At 39.9% G+C, this 24,970-nt stretch overlaps 1 protein-coding gene across 1 annotated transcript in view; it reads right to left on the bottom strand.

The window, feature by feature from the left end:
• LOC124545203 (mitochondrial import inner membrane translocase subunit Tim9) overlaps positions 1–6,581 on the bottom strand; it is a 39,300-nt gene extending 32,719 nt beyond the window's left edge. The window contains exons 1-2 of the mRNA XM_047124070.1: positions 6,446–6,581; positions 6,181–6,250 (exon numbers count right to left, since the gene is read on the bottom strand). Of these exons, the coding sequence (XP_046980026.1) occupies positions 6,181–6,237 (57 nt within the window). The 5' untranslated portion in view covers positions 6,238–6,250; positions 6,446–6,581. The remainder of the gene's footprint in view (positions 1–6,180; positions 6,251–6,445) is intronic.
• Between the last annotated feature and the right edge of the window lie 18,389 nt (positions 6,582–24,970).

Here is a 24,970-nt window from a genome sequence, read left to right as displayed (position 1 = left end):
AGTGTGTCTGACTCAGGATTCAGAAGCAAAAGCAGCAACATACAAACAGGTTGCTATGTTATTGCTTTTTATGATGACAAATGGTACTTAGGATGTGTTGCAGAGTGCTGTGAAGCAGAAGGTGATGTATTTGTGAACTTCATGCCACCAGCAGGACCAGCAAGATCATTTCATTGGCCACGTTTGGCAGACAGGCGTTGGATTCCTTTTGAACATATTCTTATGACAGTTCCAGTTCCTACCATGGTGTCAGGAAGACAGTACAATTTGCCAGTCAATATACAGAGTACAGTAGCTAAAGTGTGTAAGAACTTATGTTCGAAGCACGATTGACTGGTATTTAGCAGTTAAGGTGCAGTAAACATTAACAATAGGTTGTGTTAATCTGTCTATATGTTGTTACTTCGTGATTAGACAGTTATGGGAGAGGATAAGAAGAGGCAGAACAGTTTACGAACAGTTTTTACAAAATTGTGTTGTGGAACAATGGCCACATCACTAAATACATCTGTCAACTTCCATTGTACACAAATGTCTTGCAATAACATGCTGAAATTTTGAGATATCATTATGGTCTACTTATGCAGTGTGTGAAATTTGGCTTGGATACCACTTGTCCCTTTTGTGCTACCACACTTCAAAAATCCATGTTTTTCAGGTAATTTTTCAAATTTTTGTATTTTCGTGTGCATGTTTTTGTGACTGATATGGGCATGATGAGTTCTGTGTGTGTTTAGGCCACACTAAGCTTACCACAAAAAAATGTAGCCTATACCCTTTTTGAGTGAATTATATTTGGCATAGGGGGCACCTGCAATATGTACCTTTAATGTATTACATTTTTCATCACATTTTGGAATTTTTTATTTTCCCTCATAAATATGTTGTTGGTGTTTTGATTCATGGAGTGTGTTCTCTAAATGGATGTTACTGGGTTGTAAAAATTTCACTGGACTGTGTGGAATAGTTCCAAAGTTATTAAGACCTGAAGTTGGGTCTGAAGATAGATTACCAGATGCGGGTTGCAATTTCCGGGTCACGCCACCTTCCTTCACAAGTCATAATTCTGGAACTCCCCCCATGAACCATGGACCTTGCCGCTGGTGGGGAGGCTTGTATGCCTCAGCGATACAGATAGCCGCACCGTAGGTGCAACTACAACGGAGGGGTATCTGTTGAGAGGCCAGACAAATGTGTGGTTCCTGAAGAGGGGCAGCAGCCTTTTCAGCAGTTGCAGGGGCAACAGTCTGGATGATTGACTGATCTGGCCTTGTAACACTAACCAAAACAGCCTTGCTGTGCTGGTACTGCGAACATCTGAAAGCAAGGGGAAACAACGGCCGTAATTTTTCCCAAGGGCATGCAGCTTTACTGTATGGTTAAATGATGATGGCGTCCACTTGGGTAAAACAGTCCGAAGGTAAAATAGTACCCATTCGGATCTCCGGGCGGGGACTACTCAAGAGGATGTCGTTATTAGGAGAAAGAAAACTGGCGTTCTACGGATCGGAGCGTGGAATGTCAGATCCCTTAATTGGGTAGGTAGGTTAGAAAATTTAAAAATGGAAATGGATAGGTTAAAGTTAGATATAGTGGCAATTAGTGAAGTTCAGTGGCAGGAGGAACAAGACTTCTGGTCAGGTGACTACAGGGTTACACAAAATCAAATAAGGCGTAATGCAGGAGTAGGTTTAATAATGAATAGGAAAATAGGAATGTCGGTAAGCTACTACAAACAGCATGGGGAACGCATTATTGTGGCCAAGATAGATATGAAGCCCACGCCTACCACAGTAGTACAAGTTTATATGCCTACTAGCTCTGCAGATGACGAAGAAATTGAAGAAATGTATGATGAAATAAAAGGATTATTCAGATAGTGAAGGGAGATGAAAATTTAATAGTCATGGGTGACTGGAATTCGTCAGTAGGAAAAGGGAGAGAAGGAAACATAGTAGGTGAATATGGATTGGGGGTAAGAAATGAAAGAGGAAGCTGCCTGGTGGAATTTTGCACAGAGCACAACCTAATCATAGCTAACCGTTGGTTCAAGAATCACAAAAGAAGATTGTATACATGGAAGAAGCCTGGAGATACTGACAGGTTTCAGATGGATTATATAATGGTAAGACAGAGATTTAGGAACCAGGTTTTAAATTGTAAGACGTTTCCAGGGGCAGAAGTGGACTCTGACCGCAATCTGTTGGTTCTGAACTGTAGATTAAAACTGAAGAAACTGCAAAAAGGTGGGAATTTACAGAGATGGGACCTGGATAAACTGACTAAACCAGTGGTTGTACAGACTTTCAGGGAGAGCATAAGGGAACAATTGGCAAGAATGGGGGAAAGAAATACAGTAGAAGAAGAATGGGTAGCTTTGAGGGATGAAGTGGTGAAGGCAGCAGAGGATCAAGTAGGTAAAAAGATGAGGGCTAGTAGAAATCCTTGGGTAACAGAAGAAATATTGAATTTAACTAATGAAAGGAGAAAATACAAAAATGCAGTAAATGAAGCAGGCAAAATGGAATGCAAACGTCTCAAAAATGAGATCGACAGGGAAGTGCAAAATGGCTAAGCAGGGATGGCTAGAGGACAAATGTAAGGATGTAGAGGCTTATCTCACTAGGGGTAAGATAGATACTGCCTACAGGAAAATAAAAGAGACCTTTGGAGAAAAGAGAACCACTTGTATGAATATCAAGAGCTCAGATGGAAACCCAGTTCTAATCAAAGAAGGGAAAGCAAAAAGGTGGAAAGTGTATATAGAGGGTCTATACAAGGGCGATGTACTTGAGGTCAATATTATGGAAATGGAAGAGGATGTAGATGAAGATGAAATGGGAAATATGATACTGTGTGAAGAGTTTGACAGAGCACTGAAAGACCTGAGTCACAACAACGCTCCGGGAGTAGACAACATTCCATTAGAACTACTGACGGCCTTGGGAGAGCCAGTCCTGACAAAACTCTGCCATCTGGTGAGCAAAATGTATGAGACAGGTGAAATACCCTCAGACTTCAAGAAGAATATAATAATTCCAATCCAAAAGAAAGCAGGTGTTGACATATGTGAAAATTACCGAACTATCAGTTCAATAAGACACGGCTGCAAAATACTAACACAAATTCTATACAGACGAATGGAAAAACTGGTAGAAGCCGATCTCGGGGAAGATCAGTTTGGATTCCGTAGAAATATCGGAACACGTGAGGCAATACTGACCCTACGACTTATCTTAGAAGCTAGATTAAGGAAAGGCAAAGCTACATTCCTAGCATTTGTAGACTTAGAGAAAGCTTTTGACAATGTTGACTGGAATACTCTCTTTCAAATTCTGAAGGTGGCAGGGGTAAAATACAGGGAGCGAAAAGCTATTTACAATTTGTACAGAAAACAGATGGCAGTTATAAGAGTTGAGGGACATGAAAGGGAAGCAGTGGTTGGGAAGGGAGTGAGACAGGGTTGTAGCCTGTCCCCGATGTTATTCAATCTCTATATTGAGCAAGCAGTGCAGGAAACAAAAGAAAATTCGGAGTAGGTATTAAAATCCATGGAGAAGAAATAAAAACTTTGACGTTCGCCGATGACATTGTAATTCTGTCAGGGACAGCAAAGGACTTGGAAGAGCAGTTGAACGGAATGGATAGTGTCTTGAAAGGAGGATATAAGATGAACATCAACAAAAGCAAAACAAGGATAATGGAATGTAGTTGAATTAAGTCGGGTGATGCTGACGGAATTAGATTAGGAATTGAGACACTTAAAGTAGTAAAGGAGTTTTGCTATTTGGGGAGCAAAATAACTGATGATGGTCGAAGTAGAGAGGATATAAAATGTACACTGGCAATGGCCAGAAAAGCATTTCTGAAGAAGAGAAATTTGTTAACATCGAGTATATGTTTAAGTGTCAGGAAGTCGTTTCTGAAAGTATTTGTATGGAGTGTAGCCATGTATGGAAGTGAAACATGGACAATAAATAGTTTGGAGAAGAAGAGAATAGAAGCTTTCGAAATGTGGTGCTACAGAAGAATGCTGAAGATTAGATGGGTAGATCACATAACTAATGAAGTATTGAATAGGATTGGGGAGAAGAGAAGTTTGTGGCACAACTTGACTAGAAGAAGGGATCGGTTGGTAGGACATGTTATGAGGCATCAAGGGATCACCAGTTTAGTATTGGAGGGCAGCGTGGAGGGTAAAAATCGTAGAGGGAGACGAAGAGATGAATACACTACGCAGATTCAGAAGGATGTAGGTTGCTGTAGGTACTGGGAGATGAAGAAGCTTGCACAGGATAGAGTAGCATGGAGAGCTGCATCAAACCAGTCTCAGGACTGAAGACCACAACAACAACAACAACAATTCTGGAACTAATTGGCAGGGGAAACTAATACTTTGTACACTAGTGTTCCACACCTGGTAGAATTAGTATACTGAATTTCAGTCAAATCTGAGACTATGTGACCTGGAGCCCCTGGTTGAACTGACGTGCAATGACCCTATGCCTATTTAAGTAAAGTAGGCCTACTGGTATTTAATAGTTTTAGTAAAATCAACCAAAGTGTTTTGCTAGCTTTTACTCTACCTTCATGTATATGTATAATTTTATACTCTGATTAAGTAGAGTAATGTTTTTGCTATAAAGATGTGTTAACATGAATGATAAAATTTTGTACATGATGTAAATATATAATATTTTACAGTGTTTTGTACTTTGACAAGTCCAATATAATGAATGTGATAATACAGGTGATAAATAAATTAATAAAGAAAACAATGTGGCACTCTCACGAGACACACTATTTTGCTAGGAGAATTTTTCTTGAGAGCTGATACCCAAAAAAGCAGTGAAACAGCGATTTTCAATAAAGGGACTCACTAAATGGGGATGTTATGAGAACAACCGCAGTCACGTAACTTAGGCAAAACATGGATGCTCAACGTAGAGTTGGAAGCTCGGTGAATGTAATAGAATATTCACTATTAAATGCTTGTGCAGGAAAGAGTTTCATACAGTTGCATTTAGAAATGCTAGATAGTCTAGAGAGGATATGAGCCTTCTAAATCCACATTGGAAGCAGCTGGTTATGTTTATGTTCCCAAGATCCAGATTACACAGCTATTAACCAAGCACTCTAGCATCTTTCCAATGCAACTCATGATGTACCATGGTAGTTACCTGGCACAGGTGATCCTTGCCAGTTTCGAGTCACGGTAATGCTGCTCACATCAAACTTGTTCATGTAACCTCACTATGGCTTTGTAACTCTAAGGGAAACAAGTCTTTTCTTTTATCTTACAAGGATAATGTGATGTGTATGTATAGTGTTTCAGTTCAGGATACATCAAATGCACTTTCTCAGTAACATAAGCACACTAATGACAAGATTAATGGTGATTATTTGCTACTGTTTAATAGAGGCTGTCCCAGTCCACTGCTAAGTTGATTGGTATAATGGTTCTCAAGAAACTGTGCCACAAAGGCATGTATGGATGATAATCCATGTGTTAAGGCAACTTAACATGAAGGAAGGCTGGAGGAACAATACAGTTTAATCTCCAGCTGACAACAAGATCATTAGAGAGAAGCAGCAGATCCTCAGACCAGTACAGGACAGTGGAGAAAATCGATTACATCTCTTTTAAAGAATTACCTCCACATTCATCTTCACTTCAAGAAACCATGGAAAAGCTAAATCAGAATGGCCAGAAAAGGATATGTACCTTACTCCTTCATGTGCGATTGAAGTGCATTAACCACTGTTACAGCTCACTAGATTGCAACAAAACTTCCAATTTCTTTTGTCTTACCTCAGTGATACACATATTTCATGGTTTAGAATATAGTAACATGGTAGGCCCATTCATGATTAGTCATGCTCAGACTTCACACTTACACAACTGCATGTATTCTTATTTGAAAAACGTTAAATAAGTTGCCACCAAAGCCAGTGTTATAAAATGGAGAAATTTACAAAACAATTTTTTGCCTCTGCATTTTTTTGAAATTTATTTTGGATCATTTTGGTGTATAATTCACATACTGCATCGTATTTGTATGTCTGTTATTAAACTTTGGTTTCATTTAAGAAAAATGTAAAGTAAAAAACGTGCGTCGCAATACCTTGCACGCTCCAAAATTATTCACACAAGAATCATAATTCTCTATTAGTACTCACCGACTTCACCTGGTCAGCGGTGACAGAATCAGCAGCCAATGAATTGCTTGTTGCCATTGTTTGACGCGTACTGTTTCAATTAAAACATAAGAATTACTCGCTTAGTAAGGAGAAACTACCAAGTAATAAACAACACAGTGCTTACATCATTGGTTATCAACAGCGTTGTTTATACTCGTTAAACGATACGGTATAAACAACACTGTTTACGAATTTTTCTTCTCTTTAAGACAACTCGATTACGAGATCCAAGATCGCTACTAACCTGTCGTCTGCTAATTTCTACTTCTTGAAATTTGAACGCCGGTACACTCACTTCGACCAAAGTTGAACTACATGTTCATAGTAAACAAATGCCTGGCTTTAGTTATCGAGAAGTCAACGTACTATCGATATAACCGTACTGTAGGGACTCCAGTTCGTAAAGATGCATATGAATAGAGAATGAAAACTTGCACATCCATCCCACACATACCAGCGGGTCTAAATGTTTCCAAACGTGCAGTCAGAATTCTTACTGCAAAGCCCCGACTCTGAAATGATGTATCGCTTACCAGCAATTATAATATGTGCGTTTAAGCAGCTGCCAGTGGGCTCACGGGTACGCGCAGAGCTAACGTCACGTTTAAACAGCGTTTCTGGCTACTTGGAGGCTGGCTGGTAGTTGTTAGCAAAAAGTAGTAAGAATCAACCAGAATCTGCCCGGAGAAATTTTTCTAGCGCTCCCAAACTGCAAGGTTTGCGCATACCCATACCTGTCAGAGTTGTAGTGGGTGGCTGCGTTAGTCAACAATCCTGTGTTCTCCACGTAACCCGTGTTTACTTATCATGAGTTTGCTGTTTCCTGTTTTTAGTTCATATGCAGCTCTCATGTCAGATGAAAACAAAATCTACATCCATACTCCGCAAGCCACCTGACGGTGTGTGGTGGAGAGTACTTTGAGTACATCTATAGGTTCTCCCTTCTATTCCAGTCTCGTATTGTTCGTGGAAAGAAAGATTGTCGGTATGCCTCTGTGTGGGCTCTAATCTCTCTGATTTTATCTTGACTGGGAGCTAATGTATGCATTAAAATAGACCCATACGATCACAGAAGATTGAAATAATATGTTATTAGTTTCAGATTTCTGATTTTATTTGCATGTTACTAGCAGATCGAGCATTATACTAGGTGGTTTGATAAGTCTCGTAAAAAAGCAAGATAAAATGTTTGTTTCGTAAACAACTCACCTTACTTCTCAACATAGTCTTCTTTGAGGGCCACACACTTGGTCCAGTGATTCACCACATTTTTCATCCCATCGCAAAAAATAGGTTCTGCCAAACTCTGCAAACTACTCATTGACTGCAACTATCAAATCCTTATTTGATGAAGATTTCTCCCAACAACCCAAAGTTTCAAGTTAAGGAAAAGGAAGAATTCACTTCGGGTTAAGTCAGGTAGATAGGGTGGATGAGGAACCAATTCAAAGTCCAGTTCATACAATTTCGCCATTTTTATCGTTGATGTGTGGGATGGTACATTATCATTGTGAGAGAAAACTTTTTTGCGTGCCAACCATCTGTTTTCAGCCAACATATATTGTAACAATAAAGCTAGTAGGGACCTGTTACGGTTCTGCATTTCTCCAAGTAATCTATGAGGAATATTCCTTGGGAATCCGATAAAACAATAGACATCAATCTTACCAGCTGACAAAATGGTCTTAGTCTTAATTGGTGCACTTTCACCGGAATTTATCCATTGTTTTAACTGCTGTTTTGACTCTGGTGTGTAATGGTAGACCAAGGTTTCATCAACAGTCACATATCGGCGCAAAAAGTCTTGTAGATTGTGATTAAACACCGACAGACATTGTGCTGAAATGTCGGCTTTTGGCCTACTGTGAGCAATCTCGGCATCCACCTCGCATACAGTTTCTTCATAGTCAATTCCCCATACAGGATATTATACAGTTGCTCAGTTGAGACTCCTATAGTGTCAGCAATCTCATGAATGTTTATTCGGCTGTCTTGCATTAACATATATGGATTTTGCCAATGAGTTCCTTTGTGCTGATCTCGATTGCACTGCTGAAGCGCGCTTCGTCTTCGGTGCTTGTCCGACTGAATTTAAATTCATTAATCCAAAAGTAAATGGTCTTCAGTGATGGTGCAGAGACCGTGTGAACGTCATTCAGTGCTGTTTGGATTTGCGCAGCAGTCCAACCCTTCAAATCAAAATGTTCAACGACAACACGAAATATAGTTTTTTTTCCATTTTCAGTCGCAGTCGACACACTGATCAAGCATTGGGAAAACAATACTCGCGTTCGTATGGGCTCGAGATTTCCCGCTACGCGGCAGCGTTCGATACAATATCGAACCTGTTTAAATAATTATGTGATATGTCAGTCACTCGGTGCGAATGTAAGGGATGTGCAAGAAATTACGAATTAACCCCAACAAGAAGCTATGGCTATGCATTAAAATTGACAGTTTAGTGAAACTCAGAAAGAAATAATGTTTGCTCAACCTGCCTATATAACCATTTATGCTGATGTTTAAGTTGGAGTCAACAAGCAAAGGCGAAAATGTAGCCCTCCAAAAAAAAGTAATTTGACCAAATCCAAATATCTTATTTGTGTCTGAGAGACTAATGATTTACAAAGTGGGTTGTAAAATAACATTTCAATCTCTGTGTAAATACCATTATGTGAGGTAAAAACGTTACAAATCAGGGTGAAAACAAGATGGCACATTCAGATGAAACAAGGAAGAAAAAAATGGCTCTGAGCACTATGGGACTCAACTTCTGAGGTCATTAGTCCCCTAAAACTTAGAACTAGTTAAACCTAATTAACCTAAGGACATCACACACATCCATGCTCGAGGCAGGATTCGAACCTGGGACCGTAGCGGTTCGCGGTTCCAGACTGGCATCGCCTACAACCGCACGGCAACTTCGGTCGGCGAAACGAGGAAGAAAATTAATCAACAATTAAGTGCCTAACAAACGACATACCTTGTAGTAAACTGTAATTGCTATCCTGGTGATACATTATAACAACAAGAACCATCTTAGTGATCAGGCGTCAGTAGATACAGGACGTGCGAGTACTCAAGAACTGTGCAGAATCATGACTGCAATCTCTTATTTATTTATAGTTTCGAGGGAATTTATTACGATTTCGCTACGCAAAATTAATATATCTATCTTGAAAGAAATTTTATCTGCCATTGTGTCATATAACTTGCACGTTTGAGATAGGACGTGAAAAATTGTTAAAAAATCGATTTTTCAAAAATATGTTCATAATAATATATCTATCTTGAAAGAGTTTTTATCTGCCATTGTGTCATATAACTTGCACGTTTGAGATAGGACGTGAAAAATTGTTAAAAAATCGATTTTTCAAAAATATGTTCATTTTTGTAGCGCATATATTGTTGAAGAGTTTGATAATTAAAACATATTTGTTCGACGAAATGGAAGTGCAGTGCATTGCAAAGCATTCTTCTATCGCACATCCCTGTACTTCGTTCTGTGGAATTCAAATGTGTGTATTTTATAAAGGAAGCATTCAAACCTATGTTCGGGACAGTGGAAATAAAAATCCTTTGGTGGTTCTCCTGCTCCTGGTTGACTGGTTTGACACCATATCCCCATTAAAAAATACTCACAATTAATGCTAGGCGGGGTTGCTTGTGACCAGGAGAATAATAACTCTTAAGAAAATTTGCACTCTTTATTTCTTGTTAGCTAATAACTTTCTCTTTTGTGTGACATGAAATTAAATATAGGAAACAAAACCAGTAAAGACAAGAGACAGGCGGCACAATAAACATTTCTTCCATTCTTAGGTTCTAGTATATTTTTCTCTTTAATCTTGCTAGAGCTTTAATCAGAGTGCTATCCTTTCTGCAAAAGAATACCTCATCAAAGTTCTTCAAATGGTTTACTACATGAAAAATCAAAATATCGTTGTTGAAAAAATCATTAGTTCAAATAGTACCCAAAATTGATGTGGCTTCTCAATTTTATTAAATCTGTTTTGTCACTGTCTGCTAGGTAAAACAAAATAGGTATTTCTAGTACTGCAGCAATTGTAACACACGCCAAATAAGAGAGACTGCTTTGGCACAAATGGTCACTTGTTTGTAGCTCATTTACATAAATAACACGACAAAATATAATTCATGAAGTACCCATATTAAGTGCTTATCACGCCCAACACAAGCAAAACGTTTTGTGTTAGGAAACAGTTTCAGATTTCATGCATATGCTCCAGTTTCTCAAACGTGAGACTGAAAAGTAGCAGTACGAAATTTATATGTGAATTTGGAATCTTCATATTTTTCCATATAATTTATGTGACGTCCCTGTTTCTTCCCCTTCCTCGTTCTAACAAACCATCTTGTCATCACTAATTCTGTGCCTATTCCTGCCATTGGAAAACTATTCTCTGTTTAACTTACTTAAATCTACCAGAATGATCAGTTCAGTTATCCCGCGTCTATTGTCCGGTTAGGTGTTACTACGTGTTCATACATCTCGTTTTCCACGTTAATTCGAAAACAATTGAGGTCTGCTGACCGGGTCTGTACAATTGGCCCTATTATAGCGATCTGGCAAAAATTTTCTGTCAAAATTTCGTTTTCATTGGATACACAGAGAAGATATGTAATCTTTCTTGACTGCTATGCCTGTTAGTCGTTTATTTCCACTCTGGTAGTCTGAATCTATGGACTATAATAACGTTTACCGTTTGCACACACAATCAACGACATAAATAAAAAAGCGATTGGTAGGGGAGACCAGGGACAAAATTAGCATTTTGCATATTGCATTTTTCATTACACCCCTATTTTTTATTACATCCCTATAAACCACAGAAATAAAAAGCGATTTGTAGAGGAGACCAGGAACAAAATTAGTATTTTGCATATTGCATTTTTTATTACCTCCCTATAAACTTTTTAAGCAAATGGAACTAATGTATGTGTTCTCTGAAGCTTTCCTAACACAAATGAATTTAGTTTCCAGAAAATTACATATATTTGGTATTTGTAAAACTAATTTCAAGGCATCAGTGTAGCTGTTACTCCAAAATAATTTTCTTCTGATTCTAGTATTGTGCTTCTGAATTACATGTTTCATCCTATACTTACTCTTTTTAATAATCGCAAATGATACAAAGTAGTAAGTGCACTGGCATGTGAGTGTAAGAATCCTTACACACCTGAAAAGGATTCTGTAACATGCTAGGTTATCACCTTTCACAATAATCTTACTGTATACATTTATGGAATAAATACTTTGTTGACCTTGGCTGCATTGCTTCACAAGATTATGCAACACCCCAGTGTTGAGTGAATACAGAAATCTCATTTGCAAGTCAACTCAATAAAAGAGTTTTCCAAGTGTAAAGCAGGCACAATTGAGCTTTTTGTTTAACTAATCTGTTGCAGACGGACAGGTAATTAACATGAGACACAATAGCTGACTGAAACAGGAGAAAGAAGTACCAGTAAAAGCAGAAGACAAATGAATTGCTTTGAGAGATGGACTTGTGAAGGCAGCAGACGATCAAGTTGACAAAAAGACAAGGCTCAGTATAAATTCTCAGCCAACGGACAAGAGACTGAGTTTAACTGATAGAAGGATAAGATGTAACAATTCAACAAATGTTGCAGGCAAAATAGACTACATATATCTAAAAAACAAAACTGATGAGAAGAGTAAAATGACAAAGCAGAAATTGCTAGAGGAGAAATGCAGAGCTGTGGAATCATGTGTGACTATGGGAAAGATTGATTCCATCTACAGAAAAATTTAAGAAACCATTAGAGAAAGAAGAAGTAACTAAATGAAGTCAAAGAGCTAAGATCATAAACTAGTACTAAACAAAGAAGGGTGAAAGGTGGGAGGGACATATAGAAGGCTTCTACAAAGGAAATGTGTGTAAAAACAATAAGGAAGGAAATGGAAATAGATGGTGATGCAATAGAAGAAACAATGTTGCGAGAGAAATGTGACCGAGTTGTGAAAGATGTAAGTTGAATCAAGGCCATGCCTTCAGAATTGCCACGATCCTTGGGAGAAAATACTATTCTGATGATATATAAGATAACTGAGATAGCTGAAATGGCCTAAGACTCGAAGAAGAACGTAATAATTCCAATACCAAAGGCAACAGGCATTGAAAGATGTGGACAGTACCAAACCGCCAGTTTATATACTAACATGAATTACTTATAGAAGAGTGGGAAAACTGATAGAGCCAGCTTGGAGAAAGATTAGTTTAGGTTTTGGAGAAATGTGAAATGTAGGAACATACCTATGACTTATATGAGAAGATAGGTTGAAAAAAGACAAAACTAAGTTCATACACTAATATTATGGAAAAATAGATTTCTGCTTACGACATAGGGAAGGCATTGAGTAGATGAGTTCTGCTGTTTTAGCAGACTGCAAACTGCATAAAATGCAAACTGGTAGTAGCAAGAAAAGTTATCCTGAGAATAGAAATTTGTTAACATCAAGCACAAATTTAGGTGTAAGGAAGTATTTTCTGAAGTGTAATATGGAGTGTAATCTTGTATATAACGTTAATATAAAAAGAGAATAATTGCTTTTGGAACACTGTTTTATAGAAGCATGAGGGAGATTAAATGAGTAGACTGGATAACGAACAATCAGATACTGAACTGAACTTCAGAGAAAAGAAATTTAAGATATAACATGAGTACAAGTAGAAATCAACTGATGGTATGTAGATTCTCAGACATCAAGAAATTGTCATTTGGTACTGGAGGGAAGTGGGAGGGGGGCGGGGGGTGTAAAAATTGTAGAGGGAGAACAACTCATGACTACAGTAAGCAGTTCAAATGAAAATATGTTGCAGTAGTTATTCAGAGATAAAGAGGCTTGCATGCAACAAACTTGTGTGGGGAGCTGAAATCAAACTAGACTTTGGACTGAATCTATTATACATCCAGATGACTAGGAACTTTACACATGGAGCTTCATCCAGAGTGTGCCCACTGATCCCTACTTCTGAAACCATGTGAGCCATATTTGTTTAGAATTGCATAACACAAGTCTTCATAAGATTAAGGTTTAAGCTGTTTGCTGTGAACTACTTGTAAGCCTTATTCATTATTTTCCTGGCTGTATCTGCTACATCGCAACTCTACACTAATGGGCAAGAACATTATGATTACCAACTCAATAGCATGGATGTTAGGAGTCCCAGCTAGGTTTCTGGAGGTAAATAGCATCAGACATCTATGTACAGGTTATACAATTCCTTAAATCAAAGGCCATGAGTTTTTGGTTACAGTATTGGTGTCTAAAAGTGTCTCAGATGTCTTCTATCAGGATCAGATCAGATGAATTTGGTGGCCAAGGTATCAATGTGATTCGGATGTGCAAGGTCTGCAATGTTGTTGATGTCATGGTCTTCAGTCCTGAGACTGGTTTGATGCAGCTCTCCATGCTACCCCATCCTGTGCAAGCTTCTTCATCTCCCAGTACTTACTGCAACCTGCATCATTTTGAATCTGCTTAGTGTATTCATCTCTTGGTCTCCCTCTATGATTTTTACCCTCCAATGTTAAATTTGTGATTCCTTGATGCCTCAGAACATGTCCTACCAACTGGTCCCTTCTTCTTGTCAAGTAGTGCCACAAACTCCTCTTCTCCCCAATTCTATTCAATACCTCCTCATTAGTTACGTGATCTACCCATCTAATCTTCAGCACTCTTCTATAGCACCACATTTCGAAAGCTTCTTGTGGTGTCACTGCCAGACACCACACTTGCTAGGTGGTAGCCTTTAAATCGGCCGCGGTCCATTAGTATACGCCGGACCCGCGTGTCGCCACTGTCAGTGATAGCAGACCGAGCGCCACCACACGGCAGGTCCAGAGAGACGTCCCAGCACTCGCCCCAGTTGTACAGCCGACGTTCATAGCAATGGTTCACTGACAAATACGCTCTCATTTGCCGAGACGATAGTTAGCATAGCCTTCAGCTACATTTGCTACGACCTAGCAAGGCGCCGTATTCAACTGATAATTAATATTATGAAGCATGTACCGTAACGAGAGATGTTCTACAATTGTGGATTAAAGTTAAGTATTACATCATCTACGTACTTTATTTACAATTCTCAAGATATTGTCCTGTTCCAGACCTCACGCCAGTCAGCGTGTAATTAAACGCGTGCATTTCGGCCTCCTCTAGAAAAACAGTGTTGGCTTTTCTGCCAACACTACAAATTGGCGACGAGTCTCAATAGGGTCTTCTTTTTTCTACTTGCTTAATTTACTTGTGTCATGGCTTCGCCACAATCTCCAGATGTACTGTCCGAATTTTATCGCTTGCAGAATCAGCAGACGCAGGCGTTATTGGATGCCCTTGGACAGCTCGTCCAGGGTCAACGTGCAATGCAAACCGATGCGGCAGCTGCCGCTCCACCGCTACCGCAGCCACAACATGCAGTTGCACCACCTTTTCGTCATTTCGATGCGGCAGTGGAAAGCTGGACGGAGTGGTCACACCAATTTGGATTCCATCTCGCCGCCTACAGAATTCAAGGTAATGAGCGGCAGCCTCACTTATTGTCATATGTCGGCGTCCAGACATACCGTGTGATAGTGAAATTGTTTCCCCGACGCGACTTAGCAACTCTGTCCTACGACGAAATTTTGTCTGCATTAGATGCATATTTCAAGGAATCAGTCAATGTAGTTGCAAAAAGGTATACGTTCTTTCGTACAAAACGTACAGCCGGTCAAACTAATCGGGAGTGGGTTGCAACTTTGCAAGGCCTCACAAGGGATTGTGCTTTTGAGTGTGAATGTGGACTCCCTTATTCAGATACTATGGTGCGTGATGCAACTGCACAGAACGTTTCTGATGTTCATATACAGGAGCAGATTTTGAAACTAGTCAATCCCTCCCTTCGACAAGCGATAGACATATTGGATAGGCAAGACACACTTGACTTTGCTCAGGAATCATTTGAAACTTCGCCAGCCGTGTGTCACATTAACCGGCCCGCCGGGCGAGCTGCACAGAACTGTAAACAGCCCTCGCGCCCGTCCGCACAGCTGCCGCCACGATCTCAACCACGTGTCCTGTGGCAGCAAGCAAATGCAGTGAAATCATGCCCGCGGTTTGCTACTAGACATTCGCGTGAGAATTGCCCGTCACGCCAAGCTATTTGCTTTTTTTGTAATAAAAAAGGACATGTTCAGAGTGTTTGCCAGAAAAAGCTCAGATCGGACATTCACAACCATTCCAGGCCCTTTGCTTCGCGCCGGAATCGAACCAAGAATATTCAGGCTCGTGAACCCTCGCCCATGGACATTCATGTAGTTAATTCCACTCCGCCCAGTGCCACTCTCTCTAAAAGTGACTGTGTGCGTCCCACACATAGTGTGCGTCGACGTCGATGGAAATCCCGTCAAGTCGCAAGTGCTTCTGTACCAGTGTCTGTTCAAATTGCACGAGACAGTCGCTCTTGCCGTCAGCAGGACAATAAACTTTTTGTAGACTTGGACATTCATGGCAACGTGATCCCATTCCAGCTCGATACCGGAGCTGCAGTTTCATTGATCAATAAAGACACGTACAAACAACTGGGCACACCTCCGTTGCGTGCCGCAAATGTTACGTTAAATAGTTATTCAGGTCAGAATATCCCTGTGTTAGGACAGTGCAGCCTTCTTGCAACATACAAGGGACAAACAAAACTTGTGTCATTTTACGTACTTCGTTCTTCTTCTGCAGTGAACTTGTTTGGTTTAGATTTATTTCAGTTGTTTAACTTGTCTATAGTCAATCAGGTCCTATCGGTGAACCAATCTGTGCCTTCAGACAGTGTTTCTCGTCTATGTGAAGAATTTGCAGACATTTTTGCACCGGGCCTCTGTTGCGCTACCAACTATAAAGCACATTTGGAACTGAAAGTAAACGCGCAACCGAAATTTTTCAGAGCGCGCAATGTTCCCCACGCATTGCGTGATGAGGTCGCAAGAACATTACACGAATTGGAATCACAAGGTGTGACTGAACGTGTGCAGGCTTCTCTCTGGGCATCACCCTTAGTAATTTTGCCAAAACCTTCCGGAAAATTGAGACTTTGTGTGGACTTCAAGGCAACAGTGAAACCACAATTAGTGATTGCAACTTATCCTTTACCCCGCCCGGAAGATCTTTTTGACAAACTGTGTCCGGGTAAATATTTTTTGAATTTGGACCTAGCAGATGCGTACTTGCAAATACCAGTGGACGACGAATCCCAGCGCGTCTTGGTGGTTAACACGCATCTTGGTTTGTACCGATTCAAAAGACTGCCATTCGGGTGTGCATCTGCCCCTGCATTGTTTCAGCAATATCTGCAAACAGTTTGTGCGTCGGTCCCTAATGCAGCAAACTATCTGGACGATATTGTGATCTCTGGAAAGACGGAAGAAGAACATTTAGCCAATCTCCGAACATTATTTCAGGTCTTGCGACAAAATGGTCTTCGTTTGCGGAAGGATAAATGTGTGTTTTTTGCTCGGGACTTACCCTACCTGGGCCATGTACTCAATGCCCAAGGCATACATCCCAGTCCAGAGCACCTCCGTGCCATACAAGACTTGCCTTCGCCGCAGAATTTGAAGCAGCTACAGAGTGTGCTGGGTAAAATTAATTATTACAACCGATATATCCCACATGCCTCTTCCATTTCAGCTCTGCTTCATCGCTTACACCATAAAGGTGTTCCGTTCGTCTGGACGACGGAATGCGAACGCGCCTTTCGCCAGTTGAAATCGGCGTTGCTTTCAAATACTTGCCTTACGCCATTCGATCCCCAGAAACCCCTTTTGTTGATGGTAGATGCATCGGGTTTTGGGATCAGTGCTGTGCTTGCGCACAAAGATGGCTCGCATGATCGCCCTATTGCCTTTGCGTCCAAATTGCCCTCGTCTGCGCAAAGAAATTATTCCCAGATCGAGAAAGAAGCCTTGGCTCTTGTATTTGGTGTTACTAAGTTTCACGATTTCTTGTATGGTCGTCACTTTACCATCATCACCGACCACAAACCTTTGACATCGCTTTTTCATCCGAACAAGCCTGTACCTCCACGTACAGCGCAGAAATTCATTCGCTGGTCTATTTTCCTCTCGCAGTACCGCTACGATATCTTGTATCGGTCCACTGCTATGCACGGAAACGTTGTCCCGTTTGCCTGTTGCTGAGGATAGAGCATTCGATTTTTCCGAACTTGCTTGCATGTTCATTGATTCGGAAACCGATGATGTGGTCGAATCGTTTCCGATTGATTTTCGTCGTGTAGCTACAGCCACAGCTGCTGACCCTGTCCTTGCTGCCGTTTTGCGTTTTGTTGCTACGCAATGGCCTTTGTCAAAATCACGGATCGAGGATCCGTTGGTTCGCCAATTTTTTGCTCACAAGGAGAGACTTTGTGTACAACGTGGTGTTTTGCTGTTGCGTTCTGATAATGATCAGTCCAGGGTCATGGTCCCACGTTTGTTACAGTCCTCTGTCTTACGGCTTCTCCACCAAGGACATTGGGGTATAGTGCGCACGAAACAACTTGCTCGTCAGCACTGTACTTGGTTCGGCATCGATGCTGCGATTACGAAACCGTGCTCTTCTTGCATGGCGTGTGCCGAACAACAATCCGCACCACCGCGGAAATTCTTTGCATGGCCGAAAGCCACTTCCCCTTGGCAACGCTTACACATCGATTTTGCTGGTCCATTCTGGAATGCTCGATGGTTGGTTGTTGTCGATTCCTTCAGTAATTTTCCTTTTGTTGTCAGGATGTCTTCCACGACGTCATCTGCCGCCATCCAAGCATTATCTGCTATTTTTTGCATAGAAGGTCTTCCACAGACTATTGTTTCCGACAATGGCCCACAATTCATGTCCGCAGAATTTCAGTCATTCTGCAAGGCCAATGGCATTCAACATCTGACATCCGCGCCGTTTTCGCCTCAGTCCAATGGTGCCGCTGAATGATTTGGTCCGGACTGTCAAGTCCCAGATGTTGAAGTTGAAAGAGTCGCATTCTCGGGAGGACGTGTTATTGCTCTTCTTGTCCTCTTATCGCTCTCAGCCCCGAGATGGTCACTCACCGGCTGAGTTGCTCCACGGTCGTCTTCATCGAACCTTGATGTCTTTGCTGCTTCTGCCGCATCAGGTTCCTGTGCAGCGGCAGACACCTGCTTTTGTTCCAGGCGACGTTGTATATTATCGCAACTATCGAGGTTCACGGCGTTGGCTCGCAGGGCGCATTCTTCGCTGCCTCGGCCGCGCTATGTATTTGGGGGCCGCGTAATTAAACGCGTGCATTTCGGCCTCCTCTAGAAAAACAGTGTTGGCTCTTCTGCCAACACTACACTTCTATTCTCTTCTTGTCCAAACTATTTATCGTCCATGTTTCACTTCCATACATGGCTACACCCCATACAATAATGTTCACAAAATTCCCAGTTGTAATGGTACCTTTAACTACTAGCAAGGGAGCTGATGACCTCAGATGTTAAGCCCCATAGTGCTCAGAGCCATTTGAATTATTAGCACGGGCACCTTGGAAGTGTAGGTGAATTTTCCCCACAGCATAATACTGGCCCCACTAGTCTGTGTCCATGGTGTAAAGCATGTTTTGAGAATATGTTCACTGAGATGACAACTTATCTGGACACATCCATTGGCCTTGTCACAAGAAACATGATTCATCCAAACAGGCAACACTATTCCATTGATCCACCACCCAATCTCTATGATCCTTTGTGCAGTGCAGTTATTGTTTATGATGTCACTGGGTCAATGTGAGAACCATAGAGGCTGTCTACTGTGGAGCCCTACATCCCAACAATGTGCATGGATGAGTGTGCTCTCAAAACACTTGTGGGTGTACCAGCACTGTACTCTACCATAAGATCTGCCACTACTCATCCTCCTTTAGAATCAGGTAAGCCTCCAACCTCCACATTCCATGTTTAGGTGGGGACATCCATCACCTTGTCACCAATTCATTTGTTTCACCACTTTCCGTAGATGCTCACTACAGTAGTACATAAACAGCTGAACAGTTTTGACATTTCAAAGATACTCATTCCCAAAAGCCTGGGCATAACAATCTGCCCTTTGTCGAAGTCACTTATGTCAGTCAGTTTCCCCAGTTTCTGCTTGTGTTACTGCTGGAATGATTCTCTGTTCACCTCTGATCCATTTACATACTTTCCTCACAACATCACCAGGCAACATTCAGTCTCACAGTGGGCAGTCGTTATAATGTTTTGGCTCATCAGTGGAAACCTTCCAGCCCATTTCATTACTGGCAATGTTTTCAAAAGTGTTTGAAACGGTTATGTACAAAGTGGACTTATAAACACTTAGTACAGAAAAATATTCTCATTCACAATCAGTTTGGATTTCGGAAAGGATTGTCAACTGATCAAGCTATATTCACTTTTACAGATGATATATTAGAATCAATAAATCAAAAGTTATTATCACTTGGAATATTCTGTGATCTGGCTAAAGCTTTTGACTGTTTTAAGCATGATATACTTATACAAAAATTAAAATATTATGGGATAACAGGAGTAGCAGGCTCATGGTTCACATCTTGTCTTTTTAATAGAAAACAACATGTGTCTGTATCAGGCTCACCACATAAGAATAGTCATTCAAAATATGAAATCATCAGACAAGGGGTGCTCAGGGTTCTATTTTAGGTCCCTTGTTGTTCCTATTATATATTAATGACCCTCCATATGCAGTGTCACAAAATGCAAATTTTGTCTTATTTGCAGATGATACAAGTATTGGTATATAAAACAGTACTTGTGATCTCCCTGAGCAATCAGCTGATGAAATATTTGTAAGTAACAATGGGTGGTTCACAGCAAATGGATTGTCACTGAATTTTGACAAGACCCAGTACATACAGTTTAGTTCCTCACAAAGAATAACTGACCCTATAAGTATAATGTATTCAAACAATGAAATTAAAGCTGCAGAAGATGTCAAATTTTTAGAGCTACAAATTGACCACAACCTAAATGGGTAAAACTCACACTCTAGACTTAGTGAAACATCTTAGTTCAGCTACATTTGCAGTACACATGATAGGAGAAATAGGTGATTTAAAAATGAAGAAGTGGGTTGATTCGGCCTACTTCCATTCACCAATGAGTTATGGAATCATCTTTTGGGGAAACTTCTCTCACAAAGAGAACATTTTCAAAATTCAGAAACGAGTCATTAGAATTATATCTGGTGTCAGTCCTAGATCATTATGCAGAGACCTCTTTAAGAAACTTTGTATTCTAACTTCTACTTTTCAGTACATATACTCATTGATGTCCTTCGTCATTTCCAACATGTCTCTTTTTACACAAAGTAGTACAAAACATGATTATAATACCAGAACCAAAAACAATCTGTATAAGGACTATAAAAGCTTAACATTAGTACAAAAAGGAGTCAAATACATGGGCACTCATATATTTAATAACTTACCAGAGCATATCAAAGCTCTTTTAAGTGCTAAAGATCAGTTACAGAGTGAATTAAAGAACTTCCTGTTGGCTCAGAGTGAATTAAAGAACTTCCTGTTGGCCAACACCTTCTACTCCATCAATCAATATCTTCACAAGGATTGTAGCTGCCAGTTTCTGTATCAAACTATTTTTTTGTGCAAAAAAAAAAAAAAACATAAAATATCTTGCGTTTCATTATGGTTTTCTTGCTCTTTGGATGCATAAAATTGTTTCATGGACCAAGTGCTGCCTACCACTGATCTACACATAATCTAAGGTGTTGGCTAGGTAACAGAAGATTTATTTTGTTTAGCTATATCATAACTAAGTTTGAGAGATTACATATTGCTTTCTCTTGTAGAAAGCCAAACTGAGCTGTTGTAAAAGTTTATGAGAAAGGTGGTGGTGGTGGTGATGATGATGATTCGTTTGTGGGGCGCTCAATTGGGCGTTCATCAGTGCCTGTACACATTTCCAATCTGAACACAGTCCAATCTCGCCACTTTTTATGAATGATGATGGAATGATGAGGACAACACAAACACCCAGTCCTCAGGCAGAGAAAATCCCCAACCCAGTCAGGAATCGAACGTAGGACCCCATGATCCAGAGGTAACGTGAGAAAGGTGGTTCCATATTCTTATATAAGATACTGCTTCCCAAAATTTAGAGAACACATAAGAGAGAGAGGTGTCTGCAATTAGATGTCATTTGCTTACTTGGCTTTTTGTCTAAATGGTTATCACTTGCACACATTTCAGTCTTTTAGGGAACACGTTTTGACTCATCAACAATTACAAACATTCTCAAGTGGACCACTATCAATTCAGCACAAGATTTTAGTAAATTGATTAAAATACCATCATCAGCAGAAGAATTACTGCTTTTCAGTGGCTTAATGATGGCTTTAATAACTGATTTATCAAACCTCATATCTGGTGGTTGAGTATGCAGTTTCTCTCTACCCGTCTAATGGAACTTCTAGATAGTCCATGCTTTGCTACTGTATTTTCAGCTCCTGTCGCAGAGAATTCATCACCTGTCTGCTGCTGTCACCAGGGAATTTAAAATCATTTGTATTAAGTAGTTCATTAGTTTCATGATTAGTAACATCCTAAACTGCCTCTGCTCTGTTATTGGAATTTTGAAATTTTTGTTCAATGTATGGTTTTAGCCTTTTTGACGATACAATGAAGAATTTAACAAAATTACTTACAGTGCATTTTAGTCTTTTTATCTCCTCCACATGTCCAATGTAAACTGTCATTGTCAGATAACCCATTTGTTATGGAACACACATCTATTTTATGAATGACAGTTGGTTTTAGAAATAAATTATTAATAGTTGTTTTGCGATTAAATCAAGGATTGAAATCAGTAGCCCCTAAGGGGCCTCAGTCAGTAATATCAAAAATCACTTACAATAACTGCCCAGTTATATCAAAAAGGTCTTATTAGTACCAGCTCCAATTTTGTAATGGAGTTTAAAATATTTTCTGTTGTGTTCTCATACATTGTCAGAACCGCTATTCAAGTCGAATAGTGAGATACTTTTTTTGTTTCTCTAATGACTGTTGCATTTGTGCGTATAGTTATTCGACAGTTCTGGTTAAACTGAATGTTGCTGGGAATTAGTGCTGCAAGTAAAATACTGCCAGAAACATTGAGATGTGTGGGGTGACATTTATCATTCCCATGTGATATCACTCTCCTATTTGAACAACTCCTGCAGCTCTGCATCCACATGTTTGAAAAAGTTTCATACAGGGTTTGTCATATTGCTCCTACAGTGATACTGCCTTATTAGTGCGAGGAGCATTCCCAAAGACGTGCTTGATGTTATCCTCGATTTCATTGTTGTGGTCAGAGGTCAAACTGTTTCCAGCTCCCCCAACAATCAACATAGTTCTACAATATTGAGATCTTCCTCAGAGAGACAGGTGGCATGCACTTTGCTTCAAGAAATTAATTCTTCAATATACATAATCCAGAGACCAATTTACTAGTTCAGACGATCCCCTCACAAGAATATTCCCTAGTAGATACTTCTTCCTTGTCTTTTAAAACCTCTGACTACTTCTACCTTAAACTTACACTTTTTTCCCTATCTTGTCTGACCATTCCTCGACACCTCGTGTAGTCTGCCAATTATGGTCCATTGTTTCCAGAGCAGTGATGCTGATAATTATGTCTATACTAAAAACAGTAGGCATGTAGCATCTCTGGATCCTTTTGCTTGATTCTTACCACTGTCCAGTCATCTAGTCTATTCTTATTTCTGTGTTGGGGAAAAATCTCCAGTACAGAACAATTAAGGTAGGTGTTCCACAGGGATCCGTATACTATTCTTCACAATAGAAATGATTTTAGTAGTCTTAAAACTTGTGTTGCAAATACAACTGATCAAGTGTCCTATTGGTTTAAAGCAAATGTATTCTTGCTAAATGAAAATAAGACACAGCAAATGGTTTTTAGTCTAAAAGACAATCTTCCATCAGATGAGCCACATTATGTTAAATTTTTGGGTGCATATTTAGGTGATAATACAGAGTCCGCCAGAAAAATGTATATACACTTGAAGGAACAAAAAGTATTACTTATGTGTTTATTTTACATTTAATAACTGGTCACACATGTTGTACACCCTTCAGTTCAGCACACGGTTACTTTAAATGTTCAAAATTTTCACCATTGGTGGCTACACGCATAACAGAATGCTGAGCGGTCGTCGCAACTATGTCAGCCAATGTTAGTCACTGCACGTGTCACTGTAATCTCCTGGCAAAGTTCCTCCAGTACATGTGGCTTACATTGATAGATGTTATCTTTCTGAGTTCCTCACAAGTAAAAGTCCATAGGTGTTAGATCTGTTGACCGTGGAGGGAACTCAATGGTCCCTCTTCATCCAGTCCAATGCCCCGAAAAATTTTCTTCTTGGCTTGAAACCATAAAAAATTATCACTGAATCACACAGATGTATTTTTCCCTTCTCCTTAAGCACTGCTGTGTTGCTCCTCCAGTTATTGTTGGTTCTGCTGCTGCTGCTGCTGTTCTTGTTGCTGTTGCTGCTTCTGATGATAATGATGGTGCTGCTGCTGTTTCACTTATTTCTGGAGTTTGTTGTTACACAACTGCTGTGCCTTTCTGTGAATTGTTAACATTTGGGGTGTCCACTTGCATTAATAAAATTTCAGACTTGTCTTGGAGAGGTGTAGCTTCACTGACAGCAGAGTTCACATTTGAATCTCCAGGTAACACACACTTCCTGTCCATGAGAGTTATGACTTTTCTATCATCACACCGCACATTTGAGATTTTATTTACTAGTTCTAAAATTTTTTGTTACTATTACATTTTTTCCAAGTACATTTAGACAAGAACTGTGTGTTGTGTGAAATCTTTTCCCTAAATTGCTAGTGTTCACAAATGTTACATTTTCAAACCTCCTGCAAATCTTTTGCATCTCTTTATTTGCAGTTTCAATTTCTTTATTTACACAGGACCATTCTATCAACTTGTAACAGTGTGGCACTGAAAAACCAATAACATATGTTCATCTCAGCTCATACAGTTTTCTTTTTAGTGAGATTAAGAGATCGTTTTTTTCATTCTTAGCGACATCATTTGATCTCGCCAGGAAGGTGGAAAAGTCCTTTTTGCTCAATGAGGAAATTTTTTCTTGACTTATTGACATAGCAGCACTGAATTTTGCTCCTGGTTTTATTGTACAATTAAAATTAAAATTCTGACTGCTTGTACACCGAAATTAAGTAGCTATATTTTGTCCTTGGCTGTCGGCATACTGTTCAATTTTACCACTACTTGCCGTTCGAGATTACCTGTTTTTTGCCTACCTTTGCAGTAAGCAAAGTCTTGTTTGGCACTATTTATTATGCCTTTTTTGTTAACACACGTCGATATTGTCTCAGTAGAACAGCTTAATGGTGGAAGATTTTTGGTGAGCACTTTTGCATGTGATCTTTTACTCAACTGCTGCTGAAATATTCCATGTTTTACCTCATTCACAAAGTCGTTTGGTTTTCCACATGGTACACTCGAACTGTTAACAACACTGTCACAATCCATAGTTGAAAGAACATGAAAGTAATTTTCATTCACTACATTTATGTTTCTTTCACCGTTTTCTGTATCTTGTGTTATCTGTTTGTGTCTTTTGTACTTCACTTCCGTCCAATTCTCCGACATATTCGTACTTTCATGGCACAATTCTGTC

Source organism: Schistocerca americana, chromosome 8, assembly GCF_021461395.2.
Source record: "Schistocerca americana isolate TAMUIC-IGC-003095 chromosome 8, iqSchAmer2.1, whole genome shotgun sequence".
In the NCBI taxonomy this organism is placed as follows: domain Eukaryota; kingdom Metazoa; phylum Arthropoda; class Insecta; order Orthoptera; family Acrididae; genus Schistocerca; species Schistocerca americana.
Note: the sequence above shows the minus strand (reverse complement) of the source record. Positions and strands in the feature narration are given on the sequence as shown.